Consider the following 26,704-nt stretch of genomic DNA (forward strand, 5'->3'; position numbering starts at 1 on the left):
GATACCCATGCCTGAGCCATCATCAAATATCACAGCTCCTGCAATAACCATGCCAATACCTAGCATCGGGACGCCGTCGTTATCCATGGGAGGCAACAATTTACCCCAACAACCTTCCAGCCCTTCAGCATCAGCCTGGGGCCTAGGCACACCTGGTGGATGGGGCTACGGTGCCTCCATCAATGGTCCTGGCACGCCCAACACGAACCGGAGAGCGAGTTTACACGCTGGAACTACACCAATAACCATGTCTCAGCCTCTTCCCGTTCCGAATCCCGTTCCTGGCCCGGCAGCGGCATTGCGAAAAGGAAGAAAGCCTACAGGGTCGAGTGCGAGTAGTGTGGATTCGACGACGATGAGGAACACAGAGGCGAATAAGGGTGTGCCAAGGTCTGCGCGCGCGAGGGGGATGACTTCTGCTTGGGGGGCTTCTTGAGTTTTGTTTGATATTGGGTGATGGGGTCAAATGCGAATGAGGTTCATTGCGATTAATGAGTGCACGGCCTCTGAATGATTTTTATGTACTATTATGTCGAGATTAGGAGCGGGATTCAAGATCAAGGATCGGACAATTGTTTATACTGTTTCTTCAGTTACATACATACATTTTGTTCACTGTCAATATTTACAGATATTTACTTCCTCTAGGGTTGTCGTATTCAGATAATTTTGTATCACCGACGTATGTACTTCACTGTTGTCATTCGCACAAGCTACTGATTATATCTTGGTTTCGGTCCTCCACAGTATCCAAATTCACTTCCACTACTAGACATTATAAGTACATTTGGGCTAACCTCAATCCTCTTTCATTTTATTTATACTACAGCTATTTCTTGGCTTCCAACTGAATCGTTCCTCCGCACACTTTTCAAACAATCGGTTTGAAGCTCGTGGATATTTGGAGTCACTGTATTCTCTCCAAACCCTTGAACACAAAGAGCAACCCATGCAACCTCTCTCGCTAGAATCGAATGGTGTCTATGTGGAACTGTATCCAAGATGACAAAATATTTCACTAGCACCTTTTTGAAGTGGAAGAACTACCCAGAGCTGTCAGGGCGGGTCAAACTTGTGAGATAACCTCAGATTCCCTGTTTCGTCCCAAACAGGAGGTCCATTGCTGATCTCTGTTTTAAGAGGTAAATACTCAGTTGGATAGGAAACAACTGTATTAGATACCTGTTAAGAGGTAAATACTATATGTACTGTGAGTATGTATTACATGGATAGACAGCCACTGGGCTCACCTCAGTTGGATAGGAAACAACTGAGGGAGCCCGCGTCCGTCGCCTGCATGTGGCTGATAAACTGTACAGTGTATATGTAATGCTATGAATGGAGGCAAATATACTGTCCCTATGGACTGTGCGTACGCCGGGCGGATACAGAGTCTAACACTCTGCACTTGCCATTTACCAGCTCCTAGAGGGTGGTTGTTGATGGAGGGAGGCAGGGCTTCGAAGGTCCTCATCTGGATTGCGGGCAAGGCTTCATTTCCTGATCCAAAGCATTCGAACCGCTGTCCAGGATCGGTGTCTGAATGGAGAACTACCTGGAATAGATTGGGTCTTTCCCTTATCCCAGATATGAAGGCGTCAGTAAAGGCATCTGGATCATTTCGGAGAGCTCCAAAAAGATATTCTCTTTTTTCCATTTAAACCCAAATGATAGACCTAGGGGAGCCGACCAGGTTTCGAGGTCAGCACTGGCCCAGGTATGGGAATGGTTTGTGGTTCACCAGTGATCATATCTGCAATGACAACCCCGGAGAGCGAAAGATAATTTCAGGGTGCCAAATCTTCAAGTTCACGTCCTTTGTCGACCCGGGCACAGAATGCGGGAGGAGGAAACAATCCCGGAGCTCCGAAAGATAAATAGGAAATCATGTCGTCGTAACTATTACATAGGCGGACAAACCGGTTCTCGATATTGGCAGGCATTTTTCCAGGAAAAGATTCGAGCAGGGTCTAGAAATCTAAAGCATAAGTTAAAATCCCAAGTTGTCGCCTAATCCTATCTTACACCCCACATAGCCCCACATTTCATCCTGAATGGGGAGTATTGAATACCCATCCACCCAAGATCTTGAATCTATTTTCTACGTGCAGAATTGGAATCAATGTCGCACATCATGGACAGTAGAGTCAATGAAACTTACTCTCCAACATTCACTGCTGTACCTTTGAGCTTGTTACGAATAATCGACATTGCTTCAGCCTTCGATGAGAGAGTCTTTCCACCACAACAACCCAATTTGCATCTGTTTGCCTAAAAGAACTCCAATCCGTTCAACATCCTCTGGTCTGAATTCTTCATCCAAGTTAAGATCTTTAAACGATACTTTGTTGGTGGCTTTCAGTGACAGTACAGGTTCATGCAGCACAATACGACGAAGATATTGGGCCCGGGTATGATATCCTGGTAGACTTTGACTTTTTGTTGTCATTCAGTTCTTGACCCAAACTTTCGCTGACGATTCGGAGCATGACTTCCTGATCAAAGGCTCAAGGACATACAAAAGTCGAGCCTTTATCCTGGCAAGGAAGGTAAGTGTTGGTCTACTACGCTCAACTCTTCATAGTATAGATATATTTTACGCTCGTAGTTCCATATCAATCAAATTCGCATCAACGGTATTGATGCCAGCCTTAGGCACGGATTCTCTCTGCTGCTCGTTTTGTGGCGTTGGTTCAATGGAGTTTGTGATACTTTTGATCGCAAGAAGGTCAGAGGAAGTAGGAATAAGAGGTGTTGTCTGGAAGCTCTTGGCCCATTCCCGGGCAGGGTTGTTGACCGTGTGGTTTAAGATCTCTATTGCTTGGACCATCTGCTTTTCGAGCAACTTGAGACGAGTTTTATGCCCATCGTCACCTGATTCGTTTTTAGAAAAACTGTGGATACGAGAAAGTAAAAATTACTCGCCTTTAGCGCAAAACCGCCCGCGCCCAGTTCTCTCGATTCGGATAGCCTCGAGATATTTACGCATCCACCGAGCTTTCTCCAAAATCGATGCCACGTCTGTATAGCCTGCAATCAGTTCCTTGGTGGGCATCTCCCTCCCTGATTTTGTCTCGTCCACGAACTTGCTTGCTTCCTTGTACTTGATATACATTTTTCGATATTGTGTCTGATGGACTTTGCATCTAATATTTCCATCTTCGACAGGCAAACCACAACGTGTGATTTCGTCTTCGTCCAATGTTTCACATTGGGTGGGAAGTGGGGTTTTATGAGATTGCTCGGATGGGAGTTTTTCGCCTTGCCCTGGCCTTTGCGCTTACCTTTGCCTTTCGCCATGATTGTGGTGGTAACGGTCAAGCGTGGTCATTAGTACGACGGGAAGATAAGGTTTGACGCTAGAAGGCGGGCGAACAAATATGATCCATATGATCCATTATAGTCAAGAGTGCTGTACATGTTTAGTAAACATAACCTCAATACTGGCATAGCTGTTAGCATATTTGACCCCATTCACCCTTGACTCTCATATGCATTACTCTTATGTTTTGGTACAAAAACGAACGCCTCCGGTGCAGGACCGAGAAACATCTCCGAAAGTTTAACCCAGTCGGCACTGTTGGGGCTCGCGAGAAGGTTCTCTTTGATAATCAATGAGTAACGACACGGATTCAAAAATCAATGGAAAAACTCACCCAACTCATCTCTCCCTCTAAACCGCGGTGCTCTATCGTTGATTTTCGCGGGCAACACCTCCAACAGGCCGATAGGCACGTACCGATATTGGAAGGATAGAGCTTCGCAGAGATATCGACGGGTGGTGTTGATTCCGGATGTGTCAGAACCAAAGTGACTGTGATAGTATAGTATGGGATGAGGATGGGATAAGAAACGAAAGGAAAACGGCAAAGAGAGAGAGAGACGAAAAAAAGGAAAAGGCTTCACTTACCTCAAACCAAACTCCGCCAACCTCCTAATACCCTCTAACCTCTCCCGACTGCTAATATCCCACTCCCTCCGTTCCTTGATCTCCGTAAAGATCCAAGGCTTGATCAGGGCTCCCCGTCCAACCATAACCCCATCCACGTGGTACCGCTCGACAGCGGAATGATAGTCATGCGAGGAAAAACAATCACCGTTGCCAAAGATGGGTATTGGGGGAACTAATTTAAAGAAGTTTGGAGTGAATTAGCGATCAGGGAGCGAAGGATCTGAAGAGCGACTGAAGGGACAAGAACTGTAGAACTCACGATCTTCATCCGCCTCTCTTGCCCTGACAGCATCCACGCACTGTCTGATGTACTCCCAATCCGCAAGTTTTGTGTATCTTTGTTGTCGCGTACGACCGTGCAACTACAGTGTGTTGATCACCGGTTGATCGATAGAAAGACACAAAACTCACTGTTATACATCCAACTCCCCAACCGCTCTCGCCACCGCCACCGACAGCTCTAGTCATGAGTTTTTCCGCCGTATTCCGTCCGTCTTTCACGCCCGTACGGAGTTTGAGTGTGACAGGGATTGAACCAAGGGCTTTGTTCATTCCGATAAGCGCTTTGCCAAGTTTGCCTGGTGCGTCAAGAACTGTAGGAGGTCAAAGAAACGATCGCATCAGTAAGCGGTTCAATGAAGGAAGGAAAGAAAGGTGATATCAAAGTGTAGTAGTAACCGGCAACTCACGAGCACTCCCACTCCCTGTCTTGAACACCAAATCGATAGGACATCCGCAATTCACATCAACGAAATCAATGCCTCCTTGGGATCCACATTCCCTTGCAAGCACTTCCGCCGTAGGGACCAATGTATTCGGTTTATTCCCGGCAATTTGCACACCAAACGTGCGTTCGGAGGGATGCCGTCTGACGAGAGACCATTCTTCTTTGGAGCCGGAGAGGAAGGAGGTTGAGAGGCCCACTATTGGAGTGTGAAAATGAATGTACGAAAGAATTAGAATTGAATGAACGAGTAGGCGAGAGATGGGGGGGAAGACAATGGACGTACTTTCACCACAGGTTATATCAACACCGTAAGATATGCACAGACGGCGGAAAGGCTGAAGTTGAAGTTGAAGATGACGAGTGAATAATTTCATGAAAGAAAGAATCAGGTTAACGTACCAGGTTACCGACGGTAGTTAACGGAGCGAGATCTAGACAGTAAAGAAAAGTCAATTCAGGAATTCAGAAGAGGGACAGAAGGCTGAAGTTTATAACTCACACGTCTTTCCCTTCCAATCTAATCTGTTTTTTTCCGAAAACCTCATGGGAACATCGGGTGTGTCAAGGTCGGCTTGAGGAGCAGAGGTGACATCCATAGCAGTGCGTTCTTGTACTTTAGCCGCACTGTCTAGGGATTGTTCTGGCTCTGCTACGACAACCGTGTCATCTCCCGCCTCTGCCTTTTCTGTCTCCTCCTCTTTTACCCGTTTCCTCTCCTTCTCAATCTCCTGCTCCCTCTTACCCGCTTCTTGCAGCTCCAGCAAGTACGCATCGGTCACCGGGAAAGGATATTTCTTAGTCCGAAGCAGTTTCTGAGTCTCCCCACCGATATAGTTGACTTCCTTTGCACTGATCGCGGCGCATGCCTTCTTTTCTTCATCGACGACAAGAGAGAGGGATTCGGTCCCTCCATTTTCGGAAGACGATTTTTGGATATGGGCGGAGAGATATCGACATTTGAATCCATATTTACATTCGCCAAATTCTTCAAAGATTGGACATAGTGTTGGTTGCGAATCAGCTGCATCCTCCACGCCAGCATCCAGTAACCTATCCACAGTCGGCAACCGTAAATCAGGCGGCTTTGCAGCGAGATAAGCCTGCAAATCATGGTTATACTTGCAATCTGCACCAAATTCACATAAAATCCCAGCGGCAACTTTAAAGCAAATATCCTGCTCGTCGCGTACTTTTGCGAAACGTCGGTTTTTGTTTTGGCCTTGACGAGCTTTTTTTTCTTCTTTGCTTCTTTTTTTATTGTTTCTGCCTCCACCGTCGTTGGCTTCAGTGGTATCACGTCCGTTGCGAGAACGAGAGCCCTGGCCGCCCTCGGCAGCGTCGTCGTCGGGAACAGGAAGTGGATCGACGGAGATTAGATATCTGGAAATGTATCATGTTTAGGAATGAAAAAAATTGAAAGAGGTCTTCACTTACTTACTCTGCCTTTACAGGTGCCGTCCCATCTGGAAAGACTGACATCGTTGTGTAAAAGGAAATCGATAAGATAGCAAGATCAGCAAGCGCCTAAAGTTAAGTAAAGGGCCAAGGCGCTTGAAGGTGAGAAGGACCGTTTTCGACTCGTTTTCGTCCTCCGGAATATTATCATAAGGACATGTTCAAGGAGACCAGTGAAGGGTTAATGAGGATGACCGCTCCTGCTCCTTAGCCTACTATCAAGTGAAACGAAATGGAGAACTCACATCTCCACCATACATACAGATACATACGGTACAGTTGCGCTTAGTTGCGTCGTGTAATGGTGATCCTGGCAGGCACTGGGGATTTTTTGTTCCAAGATCCGATGTACCTCGTTGTACAGCCTTTCCACTCCAGCTATTTGGGCGTGCCTGCAGCATTCTACTAGTATGTGCCATTTCTCTCTCCGATTCCTTGAGCTCCGAGCCCTGGGGCCTCAGCCCAGTCTTCTCGTCGATCCTCTTTTGATGGTTCATGACTGTTCGTCCCATTCTTTTCGGTGTCAAGGTTAACCTCTGTAAACCTGTGCTCGCGTACCTTTCAGTACCCCATCCAGTAGTGACTCAACCCATATTTTACACACAGTGCAAGTGCTTCCGCCGTCGCTGTAACCTTTTCTGTCTTCATCATCGTCAAAAAAAATAATCACTTCTAGATGCAACAACGTAGTTTTAGGTCCCAGATCTTGCAAATATACTGTGCGATAGCCTACAGGACTTCGGCAGATTACCGAGTTAGCCTAAGTCTCAGCGATCATCTCCTCCAAGGCCGACGCATCATCCCTACAAGTGGAGACACCCCCATGGTTTAAGAGCCTTTAAGCAATGCTGCGATTCATTGTCAAGGAAACCTCAACCCTGGCCAATTTTTTTCGTATATAAGACCAGCCGCGATGTTGATTATTCCCCTCACGCGCTGGTTCGCTCTTTCACTTCACATCGTCACCTTTTGTGAGTTATGTGTACTCTCTCTCACCTGAAACACTACATTAAGGACATTCTCAGTTCACATCAAGTGCCATTCGATTCGAAAAAAATTCCCGTCATTGAAAATGTTACTCTCTGATTTTCTTTGCTCTTTCGTAATAATGCTAAATCTGTGGTCACCTTTGGCTATATCGACTGTCCGGGCTGCTCCTTTGTCCTTGAACGAGACACTGATTGGGAGGATGGTCGACGGGGACAATGTAAAAGACCGTTATTACTCGAAGTCACGGTTGCAATTCTTTTCTGACCGATCCATTCGTTCCTAGAACCCTTCGCATGCTGCGTTGTTAGAAGGTTGCAACGATCCACATCCACTCGCTATCCGAGGCGAAGGCCAATCAAAGGTCAGAGATAAAAGCGACAAAAAAAGCAAAAAAGTCAACTCGCAGTCTAACGCGATTGAACCCATTCCCGTTTATTTCTTCGACTGTGGATCATTGGTACCTTTCCAAGACGCAACGCTCAAGCCTGGTTACCTCTATAAATGTAAGTTTGCAAAAAAAAAAAAAAGGAATGCACCTATCTTCTGGAATAAATGCTCACCGTTGCATACAACTCATAGCTGCATGGTATCTGGAATTGGACCCTGATCGCCCAGGCGTGTTTCGACCTCAATGTAGAAAAAAGTACAGAGTGACAAGTAAGTCTTAGGTTTTGAGTTGAATGCGTCATATTGAATTTAAGTTTTTTTTTCGTCTTTACAGAGTATTGGCTCGCACCCCAAAGAGAAAAGTAATCATACTAGTTCTGCCAAATCTCTTTCGGTCATGACTTGATTCTTGTTCCTGCATTAGGCTGTTGGACCTGAGAACTTACCCACAGTCGGATGCTAATCAAGTCAGTATGATTTGTTTTATCTGTATATCACAGTCGTTCAGGCTGATACATACAGATAATATCGACAAACATGGAAATACAAGCGAAGTTGGAGAAGTTGAAGAAGTCTTCCAAACTTCCTGGAACTTTGCGCCAGCATAAAGAGACGATGGATGCATATGATGTCGTTATAATGTATGGGGTGTTTTCCCCTCCTAATTCCAATCTGATCCCCACTGAATTGAGATTAATCTAGGCGTCAACCTAGTGGAGAAACACTGTATGCTGCGCTACTCAATGAGGACGGTAAGCTACGTCTTACTATTGAACTTCTACCTGAATCAAATCCTAACATCTCAATGACCCTTCTGTAGCCACTCGGTTACCAACATTGAAGTATGATCAGCGTCATGAGGCACAATATTTGGAGGATGCCTGGAATGCAATGAAACATGCAGAAGGATATTCAGGAAGTGCGGTAGCCTCAGACAATGATGGGGATTGGAGCACTGATCAATGACGACTATGCTTCAGTTAGTCAAAGAAGTCGATTACATCGATATCTTTCTCCGATCCAGAGCGTCGATACATACTCACTTGGATATGTGTGTACAATTGCGGAGTATATTCGAATGGAGCTAGAATCCACAACCACAAACCTGGGGCGCCCTCCCGAGTCTGATCAACCTTCAATGCCATTTCGGCCCCATGCAATCGATGCAAACCGCGATAGTGTGGAGTGAGCAGGCGGACTGTTGTTGAGGCCGCCATCACACGCGACGTCGCCATACAGGTTTACAATTGACATCATTTCAGGACTACATCTATTCACAGATGTACGGGACAGGATCCCAGCTAACTTACTACCTACAAATCTATACTGTTGTTCCGAGGCTACAATAGGCTCGAATTGCTTCAAGAGCTTCACTGCTATGACCGATCTTTTTTTGTTCCTCCTCCATTCTAGCAGTTGTTATACTGACTATTGATTATATTGGGAAGATGACGTTGATTTGTCGGCGATGTTGAGTATAGTCGTTGAAATGAACGTGCTGGGTCTACAGTCTCGTATGTCTGTAAGATACATATGAGCAGGGCTTGACACAGAATATGCAATATGTACATGCTCCCTCTAGACAACAGAAGCACAACCAGCTACTATGTTTTCCGACCCCATCTCTCCAGGAGTTTATCAGCCCAACTCAGTAACAAGTTCCTAAAGCTCACGAATCCCTCATCTAATTCCTGTCCTTCCACGAAGTCAGACCCTCTTTTACTAATTTCCGGTACCTTCCGCATATTCCCCGTTGATGGTGAACCTCCTACCCTCTCCTTCAATCCTTTCAACACGTCCTCAGCGCATTCATCATAGAGCCTACCAACTTCCACATTACGCATATAATACGCTCTTCGTACGGCGTACGGGGCAACACCGTTGTATTTGCGCACAAGAGCGTTGATCTCGTCGATAGCGACGTCGTGATATGTGCGTTCAGTTTCTTCCCATTCGGGATCGCGGTGCGCTTTGATGTCTTTGACGGACAATCGGGTGGCGAGGATGGCTGGGGGATGTATAGCTGTGAGCGTTCGGACGACGCGACGTATGTATGATTGACGGAGTAGGTCTCGGAAGGCAGAAACAGCAGTGTCGAGTTCTAGATGTAGTGTTTGATAGGTACCTGAGAACGAGTAGAGAGAGAGAGAGAATGACCACTTACCGCCCTGCAATTCCACCCAAGGAGGAGCAGCGCCGTTTCTCTGAATGATGCGATTCATTAGAAACTGTTCTCGACCAATGAAAGGGTTCTTTTCCTCCGTTGTTTGCACGAGAGGCTGACCACGGCCCTTGATATGATTGAACACACCAGCACTGCGAGCTTTCTGATCGATAGCGTTAAAGCGTCGTACAATTGGAGTAAACGAGCAGGTACCTCGATCTTATCTTCGATTAAGCTTGTCCAACCTCTCATACCTACAGGATTCGGTCTTCCTCCTGTTGGCAGCTGAGGACCATCACTCCTGGTTTGAGTATTCTTAAGCCCGAGACGATAATCTAATGTAGATTCTCTGGCTCTGCCAAGTCTCCCAGCCTGCTCAGTCCGCTTGAGGAGTGCTCGCTCTTTCTTTTTTGCCTTTTCGTCTTTCGGAGTAGAGGTAAGACGAACAGGGGGCGGAGGAGGAATGTTTGCAAACTTGACGGAAGAAACCGCATGAGAAGGAACTTTGAATTCCGTATGCCATGGTCTATGTGCATCCGATGATGGAAGCAGAGATTCCGTTGCCCAAGAGCCAGATGATGGTGTCGTGAAAGAAGTTATCTTTGGAGGAGTTTGTTTGAGCTTCTGCTCAGCAGTAGCGATAGTTCCACTTCTCAGTGGTTTGTATTTGTCTACCAGCATCCTGAGCACAGCGTCCTGTACGCTTTCTTCTCCATCCCAGTTCTCATGCTTCTGCTCCAAGGACTGCAGATAAGCTGATTTTGGTCGTATACTTGTTCCCTCTGCTTCTTCCCTGGCAGCATCAGTGAGCAGCTTGTCACTGGCACTTGGACCAGTTTGTTTGTATCTCCGGAAGGAGAAGTGAGGGGAGTGTTGAGAGAAACTTGAGCCTTTATGTTGGGGAACGAATAGCAGTGGTCTCATGCAAAGATGCCGAAATTACTCATCAAAAACATCGGATGACTGCCGATTTCCGTGCCGACGCCTCTTGTGCCTTTCAGATTCTTCCCAGAGAAAAACGTACATGGTATGTTGATATCAGTTTTGGTTTAAATCCGGCTCGTCTCATATACGAAGAAATTTACAGAGAAAGAGGAGTAAGTTTTGTATTCAAATTAGAAATGCTACTTTTTTGGACATATAACCACAGCTTTGACACCAATAAGCGATGTTTTAGTACTTGATGTTATCATGAATCACGATTCACAACATATCTAGATCAGGTTTGCGAATCCAGAAAAGATAATTACACTCTGCTGCACCCCATGCACCCCTTGGAGCCAGTATCCAACTCGCAGAAAGAGGATTGTATATCATCCCTCGGATTTCAGCCTCTCTTCTCGTAGGCTCACCATTATAAAGGCGAGTTATCCATGGCCGGGAGTCATTCCGAGCTCTCTGTTCCTCCGCAGTGCAATGCATATGCGAGGAATAAGATTGGAAGAATTCGAGTAGTTCTGAGGGTTTGATATATTTGGAATACGTGTGCGTACCACCAGAAATTTGACGAAGGACCTTTTCAGCCATGAATATTGTTAGGAAGTAAGATAGTGGTGTGCGAGAAATTGTCGAAAGGAATAGGTGTCCTGAAGGCTATAAGCAGTTTGATTAAGGCAACTTCCTGCAGAGTTCACCCAAAACACGCACTTTTACCAGCTCTGCGCAAGTTTTGAGAAACATTGCAGGATTATCTACGTGTTCAAGGACCTCCATTGAGCAAACGACGTCGTATCGTTTAGATTGTGGTAACAAGGATTCTGCCGGAGCGTGTTTATAGGTCAGATTTGAACCCAGCCGTGGGTCTAGCGATGCATGGTGCTGAGCAATGGCTATATTAGATTCTGACGCGTCTATTCCAGTAGTTCGAGCACCAAGGCGAGCCAGGCTCTACGAACAAATCAGCTTCAAAAGTAACAGACAAAACAGGTTGATTCTCACTTCAGACAACAGACCACCTCCACACCCTACATCCAACACATCAAGCCCTGCCAGAACTTCGACTTTTTTGGCGTCGACTGCTTCCTCTGGCTGTTCGTCGTAAGCAGTTTCTATGAGTTTTTCGCGTATGAATTGCATTCTGACAGGATTCATCTTATGCAAGAACGTGAATTCTCCACGTTCGTTCCACCATTCTGCGGAAAGTCTCGAGAAATGTGCGATTTCGTTTGCATTGACGGTGGATGAACGGAGTAGACGGGTTGGAAACATGTCGAGAGGAGGAATGGTACGTACGGCCCGGTTCGGTGAATTCTTCAGTACGAAGGTCTACACAACTGATAGGATTGCATTGCACTGATAAAACAAGAAGTAAAATGATAATACAAGCTAACGAGTGTCGAAATCAAGATGAGTGTTTAGATAATAACTATATCAAGAGCAAGCGGAAGTGCAAAGAGAGGCTCCAATGAGAATACTATCATGGTCCGACTCGGATACGATATATCGCCTTTAAACCGCAGAATGACTGCTCATCTCAACAGGAAGCTGGCTATAGCCGTAGTCTGTCTGTCTTCCACTAACCAAGCCTCTAACACTCCCCCAGGCATCTCCAACAGCGGATCTTGCACTATCAAAGAACAGCCCAGTCCAGGCAACCCCACTATCTGCCGAATCCTCAGGCATTACACTATCCGCCGGCCTTCGCCACCACTTCAACGTCAACGAGCTAGTCACAACCGAAACGCTCGAAAATGCCATAGCAGCGCCAGCCATCATAGGGTGCATGTACAGGCCAATGGGGAGGAATATACCCATGGCGAGAGGGATACCGAGAATGTTGTATATACATGCCCATACGAGATTTCGCTTGATGACTGCGAAGATGGATCGAGATAGGTGAAGAGCTGCAACAACGTCGAGGAGATCAGAGCGCATGAGGACGATGTCGGCCGCTTCAATGGCAACAGAAGTCCCGGAGGAAAGGGCAATTCCGACAGTAGCTGCGACAAGAGCAGGAGAATCGTTGATACCATCTCCAACCTACATAGAGAATTGAATGGACGAAATCATGAGAAAATAAGAAAAGAGTTACTCACCATCGCAACACCATCTCCATGTTTCTCTATAAGCTCAGTGATCATCGTCGCTTTACCCTTTGGCGTCATCGTAGACCAAACGTTCTCCGGGCGTATACCAACTTGCTTCGCGATCGCGATAGCTGTAGCTTTTCCATCCCCAGTCATCATATTCACCTCAATACCCATATTTTGCAATGCCCGAATAGCATGCTTACTCGAAGGCTTGGGCGAATCTGCTAACGAGACAGACAACAGCGGCTGTGGGCGTGCATTGCCTTTCTGGATAGAAACATAAATGATAGTTCGGCCGAGGTTGGTTTCCTGGGTTTCGAACGCCGCTAGGGAGGAATTAAGAGAGCCGTTGGAGGATTGGGTGATGAAAGCCGTGTTTCCAATGAGTATAACGTATTTTTGGCCACTGCAAGTGATGAGTGCCTTAACACCAGCGCCAGTGACGCTCTCGAACGACTCGATGTCAACATCGGGCTCGGATCCATCTTCCTTCAACAGATCTTTACCATATACAGCAATCGCCTTGGCCAAGGGATGTTCCGAACGAGCTTCGGTGGCAGAGACCATAGCAATGATTGATTTGCGAGTCGTAACCCCGTCCGCGCATAGGCCGTTCAAGTCGGGATCACCACCATACAGCTCGGTGTTCTCAGCACCATCTGCTGGCACCCAACATAAACCCACGACACTGAGCTTTCCAACGGTAACGGTACCGGTCTTGTCCATGACGACCCGCTTAACGTTCTTGCTTGCTTCAAGGGCTCTTCCACCCTTAATCAAGATACCATTCTTTGCGCCCATACCGGTGCCGACCATGATAGCGGTGGGTGTACTGAGACCCAAAGCACACGGACAAGCGACGACAATGACGCTGATACACATCTGAAGACACACCGCGAGCTTGCTCGAACCATGTCGGTGGAACATCGCCGGGAGACTATCCTCGCTCGACAAACCCGAAATAGCCACCCACGCAATGAAAGTAATCACTCCCAACGATATAACCGTCGGAACAAAATACCCAGCAACCTTATCCGCGAAAGCTTGAATCGGCGCTTTCGACGTCTGGGCATCTTCTACAAGTTTCACAATTTGCGCTAAGGCAGTGTCTTTCCCGGCTCTGGTGACAACCATATCAAACGTCCCGAGGCCATTGACTGTTCCGCCAATGACTGTATCCCCGACTTGTTTCAGGACAGGAACAGCTTCACCGGTGATAGCACTTTCGTCGACACTGGAGGAACCTCGGATGACATTGCCATCGGCCGGGATTTTATCGCCAGGTACGAGTTTAACTGTATCCCCGACCTCGACGAGTTCGGTGGCGATTTTCTTCTCCTGTGTGCATTCGGCGTCGGTGTAAATGGTAGCCATAGAGGGAGCAAGGGCCACGAGATCAGTTAGCGCCGCACTAGTACGGCCTTTTGCCTTGTTCTCGAGGTACCGACCCATTGAAACGAACATAATCAACATAGTACTGGTATCGAAGAAAAGCATGGGCCGGAAGTCAGGCGTTGGGTTGAAAGCAGCACATCCCAAGACGGCGAGGGAGTAAAAGTATGCTGACGAGGTGCCTAGCATCACCAATACATCCATAGTGGCCGTTCCGTGCTTCAACGACTTGTACGCGGCGCGATAAAACTTGGCTCCCACCCAGAACTGCGCAGGAGTTGTGATAAGCATAACGAGCACGTCACTTAAATACACCCCATTATAGATATGAATTTGATGGAATAACTTCAGACCGGGAATTCTGGGGATGATCATGGTGAGGAGGAACACTGGTACAGCGAACATCAGACTCCAGATAAGTCGACTACGCCATTCCATGATTTCCTTTGTCCGTGTAAGCGATTGGAGTTGGGTGGCGTTGTTTTCGTCTGAAATCATTGCATCGAAACCCATGTCTTCAATATGAGAAATCATCTCCCTCGGACCAATGATTCCACGGTCGAAGGCGATTTGGCATGTTTCGGATACTAGGGATATAGAAACTGAAAGGATCCCGGGGACAGAAACCAATCCGCTTTCGACGGTAGTGGTGCAGGACGCACAAGTCATGCCATAGATGCGGAGAGTGACTTCGTCTTCCCGTGATGGTGGCATTGCCGTGGCATCGAAACCAATATCAGATATTTCCTGTAGGAGTCGATAAGGGACGACGATTGCGTTCACTGTAGACAATCAGAAGAAACTCACTTCGACAATCTTCTCTACATTCCAATGCTTTGGATCGAATTCTATAACTCCTCGTTCTGCTAATAATGCAACCTTTATGGAATGAATGCCAGCCTGTGGTCGAAGCATGCCTTCAATAGCCTTCAAACACTTGAGAACCCAAGGCTAGTGTAAAACATGACCGATAATACGCACCTCAACACAGGACCCACAAGTCATTCCTTCTATCCTGAGCTCACATTTCTCCGAAACAGGCTCGTCGAGAGCCATTTCCTTGTCCATGCCCTTCATAAGAGGCTCCGAAGATTCCACGGGAAGCTCTACGCCGCTAGACGACGAGCGGAAGGTGGAGCTCAACGGTGTTCGGACCCATATTTCTTTGAGTAATTTGGACATTGTTTAACGGGATTAGATGAGAGGGATATTGACAATATGGGATAATTTGGTCTGGCCCGAGACGCACAGAGAGCAGGAAGAAAGAATTTGGGGGAAGCAGGAGAAAGTATGTGATAAAGGTACAGGTCTAGAATTAGCTATGGCTTAAAGGCGCCCTGCGCTGACAGTGACTGCTGAGTGAGTCCAATGAGAAGAGTGGGAAGGCGATGTCACGAAAAGATCCGTAAGTGGGGATTACTCAGGCAAAAGTGTTTTATAACACAAAGACCAATTAGCTAATTTTGATTCCCTTCGTTTCACACTAGTTTTTTCTCAAGCGAATCGTCGGAGCAGAAATAACATGTATCCATGGGAGATATCTCCAAAGCGTAGCAGAACGTAGCCATGGTTAAGCCTGGGATATAAACAGAGGAGGAACCAGCCAGCTGGAGGAAATGACTCTACTTTTCCCTTCTGCCCGATTCTACCCCGAAGCGTCATTGTCAATGCCTGCCTCCGAAAACCTACGGCCATTATTGCACTGTACGGTTTTTCAACAACGAGCTAGCGATGGACGCACAGTTGCGCCACTGCACAATTGCCTCGACAGCCCTGCACGTGGGATCCAGCTTTCAATATACGCAGCAATATCTGCGCAGTTATCATCGGCATGGCGTCTGTTCAATGACTTATACCAGCTTATGCCCTCTTATACCCTTCTGACGCGGCGGAGGAACCATTCGGATTACTGAACCTTCTCTTGACGAGTCGGAACAAGCAGGAGCAGGTATGTACATAGAACCGGCAGCTCTCTGAACTTCCAATATTCGACAACTTGACAGATGTTCAAAACGATATCAAAAGGAGTTTTATTCATTATCTTTCATCACCCATCCGAGGCACTGTATACGACTCAATACAGCTCAATACCCGGTCAATGTGTTCCAAAGCAGTCCGAAGGCGTCCAAAAGCTGAGTAAAGTTGAGTGCTTCGCGTAATGATTGTGGCACGAGCTCCTGAAGTCGGATTGACCCCATACGTGTACCCATCAACTGGGTACTTACTAGTTCCTGTTCGATGATAGTCTGGCATCCACTGGTATCCACTATAAGCCCTTCAAGAGCCCAATGAAGCTGCTCGAGGTACTTGGAAGAAATAAAGATTCTATAACTTTGTCGCCTAGCTTATTCCACGCGATAATCATCCTGTATATACTTCTAGTCCTCGTCTCCGACGGTTGCATCCTCACGCCGCGTATCAGGTATGCATCAGCAGGCACCACCAGGTAGGAGATATATAAAAGTACACTGCTTCGCTTTAGTTTCCCCAGAGCTGGTCTCTTTGTGTCCTCACAACTTTGCGCATAAGCATCACTACTACTTCCTGCTTTTAGTCACACCAACCCCCTTTGGAAAAAAACACTATTACCTTTCAGACGAAAATGGTCCACTCTCGTACCGTGTACACTGCGCTCTTCGCTATTGCCGGAAGTGCTTCCTCCGTCCTAGCCTTTCCTATTTCCTCGTCTTCATCCAGTTCTGCTCCTACCAGTTCTACATTGGCTGCTATTGCTACTGCTACTACGAGTGGCATTGGTATCGCACCAGCCTTTACCTCTGGCCTCGTAGTTCCTTCTGGGTCTGTTCCTAATTACCGGCGTTCTGAAGCTGTCGATGTTTTCGTTGACGACGTGAACGACAAGTTCGAAGATGAAGAAGAGGATGAGGAGAATGTATGTTCTTCGCAACTTTTTTACAAAAGATTTCTCTGATCTCTTTGTCATTTCACTTTCTTCTTCTTCCTCCTCCTCATCACCACCATCCTCTTGCTTACAATGAACAGAAGCTTGACCTCGCTCTTATCCCGGTCCCGGTCCCCATTCTATTTCCAGCTCATGAAGAACACCATGTGATGGATGCGATGATACCGAAACACCTAGACCCCAGTGGATCTGATATTAAGGTAGGCCACTGTAAAGCACTGTCATTGACCCTCAATGATAATTTTTTCAGTCCGATGAAGAGGAAGTTACGCTAGGAATCAACATCGGGGCTCGCACCCCAATTGAAGAGGATGAAGAGCCTCTGATTCCTAAGACGCCCTCAGCTCTTGACAGCTCTTTAGCAAGTGACCCCACTCAACCAACTTCACTACGAAAAAAGTTGGGGAATGGCTTGAAAACAAGTGTAAGCAATGTGTTGAGTGGGTTCACAGCTGGTCATGGCACTCCTGGAGCCCCATCAGTGAAACCCGGTAATCCGTCGAGTGCTACTAATTAGGATGCCGGGAAAAAGAATTAAGCTATGTGTAAGTCATGCTTCACTTACTTTTCCAGCACATTCAGCCTGAACTTCTTCAATTGTTTCTTTCATTCACCTGTTGTCTTGTTTCCAGCCTGCCACTGGAATTGTCTGCCATTTGCCATTCCTTTGTGCCATTCTCCTGTCAGTGCTTCTAGTATTCCTTGGTTGTAAACAGTATGCATTCTCAGGTGTAAACAAACAATACCTTTCATGAGCATATGAAGTAGACAGTCTGTGACTCAACCCGAAAATTTGATTCAGCCTCACCCAGTTGCACTGCGGAACATCAGGGAGAACATTGCTATTGATTTGCGCAGGTGTAGCATTTGCATAGCATCAAACTTGGATCAACTGAAACAGATCACCATTGCCGCATAGGGAAACTGCGGTCAATTGGGAGTGGTTGTACCACTAGGCAAAGGCAAGGAGATGAGAATGCAAGCATGGCTTTGGAAAGAATTAAACAAGCAAAGCTTCTGAAGCCTAAGGGTTTAATAAATTGTACAAGTTTCTATCACTTATGCAAAACTTACATGAAATGTTCATGTTTAAGGAATTTAACAGATGTCGAGGAGAGCATAGCCAATAGTTGAGGCAAATCAAGATAATTCATCTCTATTTTAAACCTGATCATTGTAGCTGACTGTGAAATTTAGGACACAACTCATCATCTCTGAAACTGAGAAGGAGTCTCAACTTGCAGCAGCATCTATAGCAACTCCTGGTAGTCAGGTGCATCAGCAAAACCTGTTTTCTGTCATTTTATATTCACAGCATTTTTAGCATTCCCAAGTAAGAAGATAAAAACTTATCTTCTTAAAGTGGAAAAATTTCGGCTGCTGGGAACTCTGTATGGCACTTGCCATGTGTCTTATGTCCTCTGAAAGTGCTGGGACTTCTGGCCAGGATTTGTTAGTATTGGCTGCAACAGTCATGTTTTGTTGATCGGGGGCCTACATCTTATTTGAGATTGAGAATCCTTGAACTTGGAACTCAGTTGCAGTTGTGATTCTGTTGAAGTACTCATGCAACTGCTGATTTAATCTAACCTCAGTTAACTGTTGTTAATCCACACTTATAAAAGCAGGACATTTGGAGATTAGACACCACAATCATTCTTCTGCCACATTCACCAATACCGCACATACAGATCAGGTCACACTAGGAACTACTCCCATTTCTACCACTGTGGATCAACTATTTGGATTTTTCAAAGATTGCCATAATGGATGATGTCAGTTCACAGATTGAACCTTGGTACATGAATTTCATAATATTCATTGATAATTTTTACTCATAAATTGTGTCTGTTTTATTTCAAATTTATTCTTTCAAACAAGGGTGTTGACTAATTATGCACAGGCTGCTGTTACCAGTGAGCAATCTATCTTCTGTTCCAACTATGCCTTTGATGACATTTGTTTTAGCACTATGTGTTGCAGACCACATTCAGACATGGCATAGAGAATATAGCTCAATATGGAGAAGAAAAATAACCGGAATCTCAGTATTGTTCCTGGTGAACAGATACATGTTGCTCTTGTCTATTATGATACAAGCAGTATTGAACTTTCCTGGAAATGGAACTGATGACCAGTAAGCTGTGATCTTTGTATTACCGGTTCTTCTGGTACTAATATAACAAAAGGTGCTATGTATTAAATATGATATATTCAATTTCTACACCTATAGCATTAGTTGCAACCAATGGTGTGCTGTCAGTCTTACCTCAATGATCTCCACTCACCTGGTTATAGTTCTTTTTGCTTTGAGGGTTTATGCAATATACAGTGAAAATAAAGCAATTTTTGGGATAGCCTCTGCATTCATCATTTCAAGATTTGCACTTGATATATGGGTAAGTGTCATTATCACTGAGCTAGCAAGGATTAGCTGTTTGTATTTCATCATCCATTGACACATTTTATGCAAAGAGTACACTACTAGGAGTTGGTGTTTCAACCATTGAATCTCCATTTCAAAACATTGCCAGGTGTGCACTATCAGTCAATCATTTAAATCAATACAATCAGTAAGCTCCTGTTGATCAGGTCTTTTGCAAATATTTAATTTTGCATTTTCTAGAAGTATGAACTAACCATAGCTATGCAACAATATTCTGATATTTGATTTTTCTAGTAGAGCTGGCTATTCCATTTTCAGCATTAGGATATGACATTTTCATCTTTGTTCTAACTGCTATAAGAACTGTGAAACATTCAGTGGAAATGCAAAGGCTCAATCAATCTAGTATAACACAAATAATTATCCGCGATGGTAATTGTTGTGTATCATTGTTTTGTGAATAATGCTCAAGATTTCTGATAGGGACTGTCTATTTCCTGTAAGTTTTATTCCATTATTGAAGCTAAGCAATACAGGTTTGGAAAACTGATATTGTAAAATTCAAGACTTACACTTTTGGTTGCTATTAGTGAAACTATCTTTAATGCGGTCAGTTTTTATATATTTTTTGAAGTTTTTGAGAGCATTATATTTATAAAATTCTTCAAGGTATCATTAAAGTCAGAGAACCTTAATGTATGTCATTGTATCAAATGTTAGATCATTGGAAATCACACTCTCCATTCACAACAGAATTTTCTCAACTTTGCTAATCCATTCTTTGATATGTGAATCATACTCTCATTGGTAATTATATTTCTTCTGACTTATTTCCCAGATTACCCAACCTTCTCATCAGCCGCCTAATGCTCAATTTGCGCACATATTCTGAACCTGGAAACACCACAATATCCCAAGGGCAAAAGACCAATGTGTCTTCCCTGAACTTTGCTTCCAACCGGATGTTGGGCAATATTGGTGCTCCATTGGATGGGGGGTCTTTCAATGAGCCAGAACAGGAAGAAGAAGAGGAAGTAAAAATGGAGGCTATTAGAGCAGAACATGAAAGGTCCAATGAGCTTGAAAGGCAACTTGCAGTTGATTATGATATGATTTAATGTCATGTCACATGTCATGTGTTGGAGCTGGTGGTTGTGTAGACTCCAGGGCATAGGGAAGGCTCTTGCTTGTATTTTCTTCTCATGCATTGACAAAAGATGGAAATTTTCACTTTCCTTTGATATATATATTTATTTCATTCATAGTTTTTTTTATCCTTCTCAAAATAACTTATGGAATTATTTATCTACCTTGAGTGTATATCAGGCGCTGGCTGAGACAACTCATACCAAGCCTCAGGATTCAGAGAATACTTCTCTGGTCTCATTGTTTTTTTTCACTTACCTTTCCCCATTCTGTTCTTATTATTCTATTGTCTTATTTTCTTGCCTGAAGAATGCTCAATGTACAGCTCTCAGTAAACCACTTCACATTCCATTATAATATGCTGAGTAGTCCGAATACATACTTTTTTTACAGCTACAGTAGTTCTTAAGTTTAATTATTGACTTAAATTACAAGGCTGTAATTTATGGAAGACTCATCCATATGCCATTTCTTGCTTATGTGAGATTTCACTATATATAAATGATTCTTTCTCTCATTGTGCAATGCGGGTCTAGCAGTTGATTATCTTGGACATAGCTGGAATACCCTGTGATGCCACTGTGCATCTCTGTTTACAAGCTACTGGTTGGCACCCAAAGGGTGCCCACATATAATACCTTAAAAAACCAGCTGAGTTTAAGCCATGCATGCAGTGCAGTGGGTCACAATCTCATGTGTTGATTTCTATCAACTTGGATATTATCCTAGATCATTTTAGACCCTGTCACAAAGAGGCAATGATGGCAGCAGAGTGATTGAGCAGAATAACTAGGTAAAGTGAACAAGTCAGATAATGCACAGGCAGGTCCGAAGTCAATATTTATCTCAAAGAATACTGAGGAGATTCTTTGAACCTGACTATTGACAGATACAAGCACATTTGGGATAAGAAGAAGAAAGATCTAGATATTGTCAAGGTAAGTACCATACATTTTCAAACTATGATCTCATGCTTAGCTGACATTCCAGAAATGTACAGAGATTGCAGAGGAGCATAAATCAGGCATTTCAAAGAGTTGAGGTGAGCTATGCTATGCTACTTATAACTGACCCGGGCATAAATTAGATGTTTCAAAGAGTTAAGGTAAGCTAAATCTATATGACATTGCTTATAACTGACATGGACTTATCTTTCAGCTTGGCAAATATGGTCTGAATGATGTAGATTCAGATTGGCACATGTAGCAATGAGCTAAAGATGAGTAGCACAGAACCTAGGCATGATGAGGAATGAGAAACAAGCACAAGGCACAGATAAGAGAAATAGTGGGATAGCATTGGAGGCCAGTCACACTGTTATGCCCTGCCCCACATCAAGCATGGCATGACAGACCTCCCCACATCCTGCTACTACTGCCTTCTGTTAAGATACAGCTCTATTATACTCATGTACCTCCCCTTTGCCCTCCGCTCATGGTCCTACCCGGGATGAGACATGACATAACAGACTAAACTCTTGGAACCTTTCCTTGGAACAATGCCACCAGTATCCCCATCTGTAACCAGATCCCAATTGAGAGACTCCTTACTTGACCACTCTTTATTGCTCCCTCGTTAACTTCTTTGTACCTATTTAAGTAGCTTCATAGCATCCCAAGCCCCAGCTTGGTATATCTTGATCACACACCCTTTACATAGGTCCAATCCCTGTCCCTTTGTACCTGCTAACCATACAGATTTCCTTTACTTTCTGTTTCTTTACTATCTGTCTCTCTATCTCAGTCTCTCATCTCTATGACCTCAATACACACTTTTACTTCACATCTAAGCATCATGAGTGAGTACCCAACCTCCCTTGACCAATCCTAGAGCTCCCCAAATATCCACTGTTTTGGTGAGCCAACCTCCCCAATACCTCCCCAAAGCTTCCTATTTGTTCACCAAGTACCTGGACCTTACTTACAAGCAACATTGAAGCTCCCCACTGGGTCACCCTCATATTGCTTCTCTGGTGCGACCTCACAACTCAAGAACACTGACATTGACCCCTCTCATCCCGGGACTATCTTCTGGGCTTCCCACTTTGCTTTAGGAGCTCCTACTCCTATAACTCATTTGTTGACAGCTCAATCTACTAATATTGATGTTCCGGGTTCCAATAACTCACAATCTGCATTTGTATTAACATTCCCAGGTTCCCAGCTCACACCATCTTACTTCAGTTATTGTCCTAGGGACCTTCTCAAGGGTCTTCCTTAATGTCCTCAAACTCCTATTAGGTCATTCCAGTCCTCAGTCATGGTGTTAAACCCATGCCTCAGTGCCCCACTTCGCTGCTCAGTATTCCAAGATCCACCATTTATTGTAATCTCTTCTTTATTGTTGTTTCTCACTACACATTCCCTTCGTACTTAGTCTCTTCCTTATTGTTTTATGCTCTTCCCTGAAGGCACCATACATATAACTCCTAGTAGTTAGATTGGTGCTCCACTCCAATGCACCAATTTGTAGGTATAAGTACTCCTGTACTATATTGTAGTTCCTCAGTTGAATTATCATCTTAGACTGTCACTTTCTCTTTCTCTGAAGTCTTAAGGAGCCTTACCTTGAGGACTCTCTACATTCTTTGATTTGCTCCTCATTGTTGGCATTACCGCCACTCCAACTTGGCTGCTTCTAGTTACCTCCTCTCTACTCTCAATTTCCAGGGACTAGCGGCATAATGGTGGTGCTGTTAATAACTTCACTACTGACCCTTTGCCCTTAGACACCGAACAGCCCTTGGAATGGCTTTCTGGTGTACATGATCTTAACAGTATAATTAAACTCAATCTGTTAACATCATACTAACATATCATTTTTTATGCCTCCGAGAACTCGAGCTTAATCTAGAGCAAACTCCAAAGAAAACACTTTCTTCACCACAGCTCAATCATTTGCCCCTTTCTCCGAATCCATTTCTACTATTGGTCAACCTGTCATGCCTTGATTCTCTGGACCTTTCCCTTTCCTTTCCAGAGCTCCAGTTCATCACTTAAACATGTTTCTGATATTCTATGCACCATCCTTACGATCTTCACAATACATATTACCTGTCACTTCAGTAGCCACATGACATCAGGGCCTGACACATCTCAACTGTCATATATTTTCTCATTATCTGTTTCCTTTATCTCTGTCTCACCTCAACTCTATTTCTCCTCTCTTGCCTCTTTCTGTCAATCCTCGTATTGTCTACGCCTCTCCTTTGACTCACCATCTATGTCGAGGCTCTACAATTCGTTCTTCATCCTTTGGAACCTCCCATTAGGTTCCCAATTCCGCTTCATTGCTTCCTAAGCTCCCCACAAAACCCCACTCATATTGGCTACACCTCCCCTCCACATCAAAGCGGTGGTTACGTGTTACATTCTACACCTCTAGGACCCTCTATTAGATCTACCCAAGCTCCACAACTACCTCTGGTTAGGCACCAGTATCTGTTGAAGGAGACTGCACTTGTCGAAGTTGAAACACACTGGAGCACCCTTCAGCTAACCCAAGCAGTATGCCACCCAGCTCAGTGCAGAGAATGTCAATGCCTCAATACAAGACTAGTAGGTTGGACTACAAGCCTTATAGTTGCACAGTACTCCAATAAACACAGTAACAATGACCAGAGTCAATATAGAGTGGGTATTGATTTGTATCTTTCAACTGTAGTAGGAATACAAGTTTGTTTGGTCTTGTATGTACCTAAAATGCATGAGGCGTGATAGGTGTCTACAATTGTATGCAACTATGAAAGCTAACTAACTACAGCAACACTAAAGAAATAGCTAAGTTACGACTTGTAAAACTAAGAAATGAAATCTGTAAGTACTTTGTACACCAAGTAAGTCACTACAGTGATAACTAGGAGTGATGAGGCACTGTGTAATGTATGTAGAAAGTGTTCTATCACTACAGTATGCTCGACAGTATTGGCACTATCTCATACCTCCTCATACGGCCTAGGCAGCTACTGCATTCACTTAGGCACAGTCTGGGTAAGACCAGAGCAGGCCTTCTGTGCCGGAGCCTCACACAACCATGTTGCCGTAATTGCGGTTTTGGTCCGGTTACAGTTCCTACTATGTTGACTCTTTCTGAAGCTACAGAAGAAGGACAATTTGAGTAAAGTACTCTGTACACAGGTGATAGACAACCTGTTCAAGTCTTGACCCCTTGTTGTGGACAGCCCCCTGTGGTTGCCCCAACTTGGGGCCACTCCATCACTCAAATTGAATCTCCCATCCTCCAAGATATAGCTTGTCATACTGGAAAACAACCTCAATGTCATGACCTGCTCCCTCACTTTGATCTGGACACTGGTGGTCATGATGATCAAGATAATCCTGTCGACCCCAACAACCCGGGTGCCAACAACAACATTCATGACAACAAACTGGATGACGACTCCAGCTGTTTACTGCTGACATGCCTAAATTTTTGGCTAGACATCTATGCAGTGAATTGTGACACTTTCATGCATAGTTTTGTATCAAAAGGACTATAATTAAGACCCGGATTGACAGTCAAAGTCAATACTGAATCAGTCTAATAGTTGAAGGGACCCTATGTCATACATGAACAGTCATTCTTTGGATGTAGTCTGGGTCTGGTATAATCCTGCTTGACAAACAGGTAGACTTTTATCTGAAGGTAGTATCAAGGATAGGTAAACTAACCAACTTGTGGTAGTATTGGTATACCAAGGGTATCCTTATTGGACCTTACACTGAGGTATACTAGAATCTTGGAACCAATATGAAACAAATGAGAACAAATAGCTTCAAATTAAATGATGCATAACTTATTATAGAAGTTTCCTTGTGGTTCTGAATGTTTTATTCTATTAAATCAATTGTATTGTGCAATTCTATCTCCTGTATGTATAAATGGTGATCAGATGTATCTGGAATACAAGTGATTTTGGGACAAAATTGCAGTGCTAATTTGTGAGTATAGGAGTGTTGTGTTCTGCTTCTTGTGACTGCAAGAAGTTATGTCCAGTTGTTGGGTATTCTTCTAACTTAGGCTCAGCCATTGGTCTTAAGGGCAAATCACGCTGTGTGGTTGTGCCAGCACATAGTTCTAGCCCTCTGTAGAGGTCTGTGTGTTCCAGTTTTAATTTACTTTGATTCAAACCCCCAAAATCTTGATATACCCATATCAATACAACTAAAGCACAAATCATGCTGAACCTACCTTAATCAAAGGAAGATATTGGATCCTTAAAACAATTTCAATTAATTGATTGAAGCTTTTGCTTTCTCAAAAGCTTTTGCAGAACCTTTGACAATGCTACCCCTTGCTATTAAATAAATTTGATAGCAGTGAACTCACATATTGTGTATTAGATTGGTTGGTTGGAGTGCCCATTTGATTCCTTTATTTCTCTTTCACACAAAAACAAGGTGAACTGGGTGGCCCAAGTGGTCCTGGCGGTCCTGGTGGTCCTAGTGGACCTCATACTCCCATCTCTCCTGAAATCCCCAATGAGCAATGTGCTATGTTGGAACTCCTCTCTGGCTTCAAGGGTTTTATCGGAACCCTCAGTACCATCTTAGCTGCTCTCAACTGACCTTTTGACAGCTCTGAATCTAAGAGGAAGGTGAAAGAGCTGGAGGTATTTGACAGTTCGGACCCCCAAAAGCTCAGAGCCTTCTTTGTCAACCTCGCCCTAGTCTTCAATAACTGTCCTAAGTACTTCACCGATCAGCAAAAGGTGAATTACACTCTTTCCTACCTCAGTGGTACAGTCAAGGAATGGTTTGTACCCAACATCCTTGATCCGGATCTTGATTCTCTGCCTACCTGGACATCCTAATTTAATGCCCTTGTAGAGGAGCTACAGGGTAATTTCAACATTTATGATGTGCAAGGTAAGGCCAAGGATTCCCTTGGTAATCTCAAAATGAAGGAAACCAAGAACATCCAGTTCAACATTCTGGCTGCCAGCACCAACTGGGATTCTGCTGCCCTGAAATAGGCTTATGGATGAGGTTTGGCAGAATGCATTAAGGATGAAATGGTGCATCTCCCCGAACTGGCAACACTCACTGATTATTGTCAAGAAGTCCTTTGCATTGACAATCAATATTGGAAATGCAAAGAAACCAAGAAATGTGAGACTGGTAAGCCTTTTATTGCTGGGAACCTGAAGAAGGG

The 26,704-nt window shown here is 44.5% G+C and overlaps 10 protein-coding genes across 10 annotated transcripts; 3 read left to right on the plus strand and 7 right to left on the minus strand.

Annotated features, from left to right (window-relative positions):
* Window positions 1-724: 724 nt before the first annotated feature.
* On the minus strand, window positions 725-1,916 carry C8R40DRAFT_632968 (uncharacterized protein). Its single transcript, XM_046235716.1, has 4 exons — window positions 1,742-1,916; window positions 1,251-1,676; window positions 1,183-1,199; window positions 725-1,130 (listed from the first exon to the last, which is right to left on the minus strand). The coding sequence occupies exons 2-4, from the start codon at window positions 1,655-1,657 to the stop codon at window positions 1,057-1,059; spliced, it is 498 nt and encodes a 165-aa protein (XP_046081682.1). The 5' UTR covers window positions 1,658-1,676; window positions 1,742-1,916; the 3' UTR covers window positions 725-1,056.
* Window positions 1,626-2,255, minus strand: C8R40DRAFT_632511 (uncharacterized protein). The gene is made up of 4 exons (XM_046235713.1): window positions 2,162-2,255; window positions 2,026-2,101; window positions 1,742-1,970; window positions 1,626-1,676 (listed from the first exon to the last, which is right to left on the minus strand). Exons 2-3 carry the CDS (start codon window positions 2,074-2,076, stop codon window positions 1,788-1,790), a joined length of 234 nt encoding a protein of 77 aa, XP_046081683.1. The 5' UTR covers window positions 2,077-2,101; window positions 2,162-2,255; the 3' UTR covers window positions 1,626-1,676; window positions 1,742-1,787.
* C8R40DRAFT_632510 (uncharacterized protein) lies at window positions 2,256-3,294 on the minus strand. Its single transcript, XM_046235712.1, has 4 exons — window positions 2,926-3,294; window positions 2,601-2,874; window positions 2,520-2,537; window positions 2,256-2,466 (listed from the first exon to the last, which is right to left on the minus strand). Exons 1-4 carry the CDS (start codon window positions 3,113-3,115, stop codon window positions 2,376-2,378), a joined length of 573 nt encoding a protein of 190 aa, XP_046081684.1. The 5' UTR covers window positions 3,116-3,294; the 3' UTR covers window positions 2,256-2,375.
* On the minus strand, window positions 3,295-6,230 carry C8R40DRAFT_632892 (zinc finger dihydrouridine synthase). The gene is made up of 10 exons (XM_046235715.1): window positions 6,118-6,230; window positions 5,179-6,059; window positions 5,079-5,110; window positions 4,963-5,014; window positions 4,642-4,875; window positions 4,364-4,545; window positions 4,212-4,314; window positions 3,911-4,124; window positions 3,657-3,814; window positions 3,295-3,602 (listed from the first exon to the last, which is right to left on the minus strand). The coding sequence occupies exons 1-10, from the start codon at window positions 6,156-6,158 to the stop codon at window positions 3,475-3,477; spliced, it is 2,025 nt and encodes a 674-aa protein (XP_046081685.1). The 5' UTR covers window positions 6,159-6,230; the 3' UTR covers window positions 3,295-3,474.
* Window positions 6,231-6,906: 676 nt separating this feature from the next.
* C8R40DRAFT_632377 (uncharacterized protein) lies at window positions 6,907-8,776 on the plus strand. Its single transcript, XM_046235710.1, has 9 exons — window positions 6,907-7,105; window positions 7,160-7,341; window positions 7,408-7,627; window positions 7,704-7,781; window positions 7,846-7,873; window positions 7,936-7,978; window positions 8,034-8,152; window positions 8,214-8,263; window positions 8,332-8,776. The coding sequence occupies exons 1-9, from the start codon at window positions 7,048-7,050 to the stop codon at window positions 8,475-8,477; spliced, it is 924 nt and encodes a 307-aa protein (XP_046081686.1). The 5' UTR covers window positions 6,907-7,047; the 3' UTR covers window positions 8,478-8,776.
* A 339-nt stretch (window positions 8,777-9,115) lies between these two features.
* Window positions 9,116-10,599, minus strand: C8R40DRAFT_1056534 (uncharacterized protein; the record flags this gene model as incomplete). Its single annotated transcript, XM_046225088.1, has 3 exons — window positions 9,116-9,612; window positions 9,676-9,838; window positions 9,889-10,599. The coding sequence occupies 3 exons, from the start codon at window positions 10,597-10,599 to the stop codon at window positions 9,116-9,118; spliced, it is 1,371 nt and encodes a 456-aa protein (XP_046081687.1).
* A 158-nt stretch (window positions 10,600-10,757) lies between these two features.
* On the minus strand, window positions 10,758-11,912 carry C8R40DRAFT_1153797 (S-adenosyl-L-methionine-dependent methyltransferase). Its single transcript, XM_046229581.1, has 3 exons — window positions 11,614-11,912; window positions 11,323-11,562; window positions 10,758-11,268 (listed from the first exon to the last, which is right to left on the minus strand). The coding sequence occupies exons 1-3, from the start codon at window positions 11,881-11,883 to the stop codon at window positions 10,879-10,881; spliced, it is 900 nt and encodes a 299-aa protein (XP_046081688.1). The 5' UTR covers window positions 11,884-11,912; the 3' UTR covers window positions 10,758-10,878.
* Window positions 11,913-12,123: 211 nt separating this feature from the next.
* C8R40DRAFT_1056460 (E1-E2 ATPase-domain-containing protein) lies at window positions 12,124-15,278 on the minus strand (the record flags this gene model as incomplete). The annotated part of the gene is made up of 4 exons (XM_046225085.1): window positions 12,124-12,654; window positions 12,711-14,843; window positions 14,904-15,023; window positions 15,078-15,278. The coding sequence occupies 4 exons, from the start codon at window positions 15,276-15,278 to the stop codon at window positions 12,124-12,126; spliced, it is 2,985 nt and encodes a 994-aa protein (XP_046081689.1).
* A 1,420-nt stretch (window positions 15,279-16,698) lies between these two features.
* C8R40DRAFT_1073118 (uncharacterized protein) lies at window positions 16,699-17,536 on the plus strand (the record flags this gene model as incomplete). Its single annotated transcript, XM_046226520.1, has 3 exons — window positions 16,699-16,989; window positions 17,100-17,219; window positions 17,270-17,536. 3 exons carry the CDS (start codon window positions 16,699-16,701, stop codon window positions 17,534-17,536), a joined length of 678 nt encoding a protein of 225 aa, XP_046081690.1.
* A 1,435-nt stretch (window positions 17,537-18,971) lies between these two features.
* On the plus strand, window positions 18,972-19,869 carry C8R40DRAFT_1056457 (uncharacterized protein; the record flags this gene model as incomplete). Its single annotated transcript, XM_046225084.1, has 4 exons — window positions 18,972-19,156; window positions 19,259-19,422; window positions 19,448-19,555; window positions 19,700-19,869. 4 exons carry the CDS (start codon window positions 18,972-18,974, stop codon window positions 19,867-19,869), a joined length of 627 nt encoding a protein of 208 aa, XP_046081691.1.
* Window positions 19,870-26,704: the final 6,835 nt, after the last annotated feature.

The sequence above is a fragment of the Lentinula edodes genome (genome assembly GCF_021015755.1).
Source record: "Lentinula edodes strain Le(Bin) 0899 ss11 chromosome Unknown C8R40scaffold_43, whole genome shotgun sequence".
NCBI lineage: Eukaryota > Fungi > Basidiomycota > Agaricomycetes > Agaricales > Omphalotaceae > Lentinula > Lentinula edodes.